This window comes from Raphanus sativus, chromosome 7, assembly GCF_000801105.2.
Source record: "Raphanus sativus cultivar WK10039 chromosome 7, ASM80110v3, whole genome shotgun sequence".
Taxonomy (NCBI): domain Eukaryota; kingdom Viridiplantae; phylum Streptophyta; class Magnoliopsida; order Brassicales; family Brassicaceae; genus Raphanus; species Raphanus sativus.
This window is the reverse complement of record NC_079517.1, coordinates 17,138,573-17,144,341: the sequence shown is the minus strand read 5'-3', so window position 1 is coordinate 17,144,341 and position 5,769 is coordinate 17,138,573. Positions and strand designations below refer to the sequence as shown.

General features: G+C 34.7%; 1 protein-coding gene and 1 pseudogene across 1 annotated transcript; both read right to left on the bottom strand.

Annotated features, from left to right (window-relative positions):
- On the bottom strand, positions 1-1,455 carry LOC108815578 (probable galactinol--sucrose galactosyltransferase 2; annotated as a pseudogene).
- A 196-nt stretch (positions 1,456-1,651) lies between these two features.
- Positions 1,652-4,546, bottom strand: LOC108830394 (calcium-dependent protein kinase 32). Its single transcript, XM_018603994.2, has 8 exons — positions 3,718-4,546; positions 3,363-3,486; positions 3,141-3,284; positions 2,894-3,046; positions 2,694-2,809; positions 2,433-2,600; positions 2,123-2,350; positions 1,652-2,029 (listed from the first exon to the last, which is right to left on the bottom strand). The coding sequence occupies exons 1-8, from the start codon at positions 4,240-4,242 to the stop codon at positions 1,874-1,876; spliced, it is 1,614 nt and encodes a 537-aa protein (XP_018459496.2). The 5' UTR covers positions 4,243-4,546; the 3' UTR covers positions 1,652-1,873.
- Positions 4,547-5,769: the final 1,223 nt, after the last annotated feature.

The following is a 5,769-nucleotide window of genomic DNA, read 5'->3' as shown; positions in this document are numbered from 1 at the left end:
TTAGAGCATCAGGAAAAAATTGAAAAATATTGAACCGGCATTACTGACACCAGAATTTTTACATGCCACAATGGCACATCTTAGCGGCCGATGCTAGATGAGTAAGCTCCAAAATGGCTACAACCTCTAACACTTAGAGATCAAAGCTGTCGTAGAACTGAGAGCTTGAGAGTACCCAGAGGAGGAGACCTCTCTCCGTCAACAAGCTTCGGTCTCTTGTCGATCCCGGTACTGATATCCATTGACTCGATAGACCCACTTACCTTGAACATGTATAGGAGTCCTATTGGTGCGAACGAGATGTTTGCAGTGTTTTCCTCTATAACCATATATTATGGTTAATTCATCTATTAAAATATATTTCCACCGTTCCATTTTAAGTATTAACAGATTAATTTTTTTAAAAAAATTATATGTAATCCAATAAAACATCATTACATATACACCTAATTGTATTTTAACAAATAAAAAATAAAATGGAAAATATAAAGAGTAATTCTATATATGAAATTTATAATTTTATATTGAAATTTTAAAATGTCACTTGTCTTGTAACGAAAAATTTATTCTACAGCAACATTTTATATAAAACAGAGAGAGTAGATTTTAAAACTATTTTATACTAATGTAAAATTAAACGGACCTTTAAAGGAGAGATGTAGAAAATTTCATATTCAAGGACTTCGAAAGTGTGAGGTATTGAGGCATCTTCTGGTAGTTCAGACCATCTTCAATCTAGCTGCAGAATTTACCGTAAAATAGAGTAGAAAATGCAGTTATGAATAAACAAAAAAAAAATATTCTATTTATAGAGTAATACTTTTTGTTTCTAGCATTTTTCGTTCTATTTTGTAGTAAATTATACAGTTGGGTTGGATATAACTTTAGAGCATCCCCATCTTTACTTTATAATTTATTTCAAAAATAAAATATGAACAAAAAATTAAAAAGTACTCTGTAAATAAAATGATTTTTTTTATTTTTTGTTCATACTTTATTTTTATTCTTTTTAGAAAGGATGTATCATACTTTATTTTCCATTCTATTTTTAGAATAATTTATGGGGATGAAGATACCCTTACCAACTCCCCTGTAAATCAAAACCAAGTTCATGTTTCTTAGTATTGATCTGTAATGTTCAAGCTTTTGTCTGGTATCTTGAAAGTAAATTTATTTTCTTAAAACTTGATTTGTATTGAATCTCCACTCCAACCTACACCAGCCACTTGAGAAATGAGATCAGCATCATCCGCACGGACTAAACCCGTGAGTGTACCAGGCGAAGTATCATGAATCCGGTTCTTCTTTGTTTCCTTGTACCAACCAGCACCTTGACAGTTAAACACACCAGGCAACTATACTAGTAAACTTATTCATGTTCTAGATCTTGAGCAAGCTAGTTCCATCCCTAGCTGGATCAGCAAAGACTCGTATCTTTGAAATAATATTTACCATAGACTATTTTAAAATTATGAAAAGAAATCGGTTTGATTTTACAAAGAACCACACCAATTTTAGGTTAAACTTCTAAATTATTTGGAAAGGTCACCATTAAAAGTTTACATGTAAATGTAAAAGTAAAAACAAGGATAAGACAAAGAAGATTTATATATACAAATGATATAAGGCTCTACAACTTTGGATTGTCAAAAGAGAAAAAAAAATCCAGTCTCTCATATAATTCTTGAAATGTTATAGAAAATTACAGATTATCACAAGAAAAACTAATGAAGATGTCTCGATCAACACACAATAATACAAAATATCTACACACTGCCACATGCCACACTTGTAAGAACAACCAAAAAAACTCAAAAGGATAAAAAAAATAAAGAAATGAAAAAAGATTTGCATCTCTTTGATTCAGACTTTCTCATCTTGTATCGCCATTGGCATGCAACGATGCATCTTGCATCAGTTTGAGGCTGATACTGTTAAACCGTTCCCTCGAGTATTGCCTCGAAGCTTTTCTCCAATCTGTTCCCGTCTTCATCATTGTCACAAATTCTTCATAACTTATTCTCCCATCCTGCAACAGAAAAAAAAGAAAGAATTTGATTATGTTTAGTTATTGACTTGTTTCCCAAGCAATCTTCACCAATGATGATTAGTCTAAACAAACCTTATCAGTATCAACATCACGGATAATGGCATCAACAACTTCTTCACTGGTACCAACTTCATCAGACAAAGCTTCCCTTAACTCCTCTATTTCTATATATCCGTTGTTGTCTTGATCAAAGAAGGCAAACGCTTTCTTGAGATGCTCGTCATTGCCCATTTTCCTTAGATGCACTGATATGGCAATGAACTCGTCACAATCCAAGTATCCATCTTTATCGATATCTCCCTGCAAAAAATGATAGCCTATAAGCTCAAGTGCATTGCGTTATATAACTTCAAAGATTTGGTAATAATAAATAAAAGCTTACAGCGTCCATCAAGATTTGTATGTCATCCTGAGGAATGGTATGACCAAGTTTCTGCAACCCTATTTTTAGCTCGTCTATGTTAATCTTCCCTCTTTGGCTTGTGTCCATTATTTGGAACCCTTCTCTTATACCAGAAGTTTCTTCTTCTGATAAATGCTCAGCAATAACCTATGGAGACAAAACAATGAAAGAACAAATGAAACTATTGTTTATTATATCATAGGAGATGTTTTTATGTTTATAAAGGAATAAATGTTGTACCCTAAGTGCTCGTTTCTTGAGCTTGTTCATGACAGTGAACTGCTTCAGCCTTGCCCTTACTGTTTCACCTAATGATACATTGGGAGCTGTCTTTGCATTCTGTAACCATGGATGATCTGCACAAAATGAAACAAGACACTGGTTACTACTCAGATTCCATATGACAACATTAAAAAAATTGCATCATTAGAAACCATTACCTAGCACTTGTTGAGCTGTAAGACGACGCTTTTGGTCAGGATCAAGCATTTTCCTGATGAGGTCTTTTGCGTGTTCAGAAACTTTAGGCCATGGATCCCTTCTGAAGTCCAGTTGAGATCGAATAATTGCTTGTGCAACTCCTTGTTCAGTTTCTGAAAATAATATAAACAAACAGAAGAAAAGATCCATTATTCCTATGATCACTTCAAATATATATGTCGCCCTATATAGACTGACAAAACTAACCTGCCCAGAAAGGTGGGACACCACATAGCAGTATGTAAAGAATCACACCAGCACTCCAGATGTCAACTTCTGGACCATAGTTCCGTTTTAGCACCTCAGGAGCCATGTAGTAGGGACTCCCAACGATTTCGTTGAACCTCTCGCCTGCAACAGAAGAGTTATGATTGTTTCTGTACCGCAAAGGAGTAGTAAAAAGAAAGCAAAAACAGAACAAAATAATACCTGGTTTGAAGAAAACAGAGAGTCCAAAATCAATAGCCTTAAGAGGTGCAGTTTCCTTCTTGTTTGCAAACAAGAAGTTCTCTGGTTTCAGGTCCCTGTGCATTACCCCATGCTTATGACACACCTGTAGAAATCAATCACATGGAAACTCATTAATCTCACATCCACAAAAAAATAAAAACATTCCCAAGAGGTTAATATTTGCACAAAAACAAACCAAACTATAATGAATGTCAAGAAAGTTCTCTTTATTCAGTCTCTATGCATTAAACCGAGAGTACCCTTCAAGCAATGAAACAATCCAATAATGTCCAAGAACCCTAAACTGAGACATAAAGATCAAAACCGAACGAACCTGAACAACTTCGATAATGGTCTTAGTAACAGCAGCAGCAGCTCGCTCAGTATAATGGCCTCTAGCCACAATCCTATCAAACAACTCACCACCTTCACAAAGCTCCATAACCAAATGAACAGCGTACTCATCCTCGTACGTCTCCTTCAACGTGACCAAATTAGGATGCTCAGGCATATGCCTCATGATCTCAGCTTCTCTCCTCACATCCTCTATATCCACAGCCGTCCTCAGCTTCTTCTTCTGAATCGACTTACACGCCAAAACCTCCTCCGTCTCCTTGTCCGTACAAAGGTACGTGACGCCGAACTCTCCGCGACCTAGCTCCCGACCTAGCGTGTACTTCTGCTCGATCTCTCGACCCGTTGGATCGGATAGGACTGTGAGTTTAAGAGCTCCTCCTCCGTTGTGGTGGAGACCGTAGTCGATCGAGAAAGGGTTTTGCTTCTTCTTTCCTTTCTTTGGTTTGTTGTTGCTGTCTTCGTTCTGAGGGAACGATCCCGCCGTTCCGCAACAGTTACCCATGGTTGAGAGAGATTGATTCACTCACAAGTCACAACCCGTGGTGATTCGAATAAGGATCGTCTAAACTTAGGTATAGATTCAAGGATATATATGTGAAAAACGAAGAAAAAGACGAAGAACACAACGCGTGAGATCGAAGAAGAAGAAGATATTTTCTTGAGGTGTTTTGATCAAATTGTTTGATGTTTTGTAATGAAAAGAAACAGAGAGAGAGATGATGGAAGGAAAGTCAACACGAATCTTCCCTCCCTGATCTCTCTTCTTCATCAACCTCTATGATTGTTTTGTTTTTCGATTTTTTTTTGTTTTTTTTGTTTTTTGTTTTTTGTTTTTTGTTTTTTTGTTTTTCTCTTTTCAATTGTTCTGTTTTATATTTTATTGATTTTATTACTCTACTGTGAATAAAATGACTATAAAGCCCTCCTATTTACGAAGGAGTTACAGCACAATCTTGTAAAGCGTAGTTTCAGTCTTTCAGACGCACTAGCTTGGTAAGGGTGTTTAAGTGATTTCATCGATCTTTAATATAAAAGATAAATGAGCGAGTCTGTGTCACGTTCTAGCTTTGAATTCTGAAAACACCAACAAGGGTAAAACTGTAAATGACGTTGGAGCCACTTTTAAGGTCAAACTCGGCGAATTTGACTCATTTATCCCTTTCGTCGGACCCAGCTAGTAATATTTTATTTATTGCGGCCCACGATATAATTGAAACAACTTCAATTTTTAATATTATTTAATATATTATTGATTTTTTTTTTTGGTTTCTAAATTGTGAAAACATTCTTGATTTTTCTTGTGTTACACAATTTGTTTTCAAGTATTCTCTTACTGATAGCATATTATTAATACGCTGATATAAAAGTCTGATTCAGGGAAATGATTATTAGGTCTACTTATAATGTAGACTATATAAAAAAACGTAACTGAAAAGTCAACTGAATAGAGACGAGAAAGCGAGAGGAAGAGACTTCGTCAAATGTGTTAGATTTATTTGACATCCGAAGCTCGATGATTACGAACCTTCCTTACTCCTTACATCGTTACACCTACACGAGTGTTTCTGGTAGTCCTAGTTTTTACCAAGTCAATGACTTAATTAAATCTGTTTGATTACATTAACATATAAAAAGGTCAATTATCTTTAAATTAATAGGCAATAAACTTAAGAGATTATTAAAAAAAGTTAAGAGATTATATACTTTTTTTTTAAAACACTTTTGCGTACTAGTTCATTCGTAAAGAACTAGTCTTGGTTACCATCAAAATGTTATGAAAAAAAGTTACCATCAATTATCTTTAAGAAAATGAATAAATCAAAACAAAAATGTAGACATAACAAAGAAATCTATATGAACAAGAACACACATTTTTTTCCTTTTCAAGAACCCATATATGATAAAGGAGGTGTAGTAAGTAGTAACTTAAGTAAAAATCATGAAGTAATAGTTAAACTTGGTGATGATCTACACGCTTTGTACGGGATAAAATGGGTTAAAAGAAATTATAATTACCAATTTATAAGTA

Bases quoted from the DNA above. Each gene is read 5' to 3' on its own strand.
- LOC108830394 (XM_018603994.2), bottom strand. From the start codon at position 4,242: ATGGGTAACTGTTGCGGAACGGCGGGATCGTTCCCTCAGAACGAAGAC. The intron at 3,285-3,362 runs GTATTATTTTGT...CTTCTGTTGCAG, and splicing joins CTCTGTTTTCTTCAAACCAG to GCGAGAGGTTCAACGAAATC. The intron at 2,810-2,893 runs GTAATGGTTTCT...CATTTTGTGCAG, and splicing joins TACAGCTCAACAAGTGCTAG to ATCATCCATGGTTACAGAAT.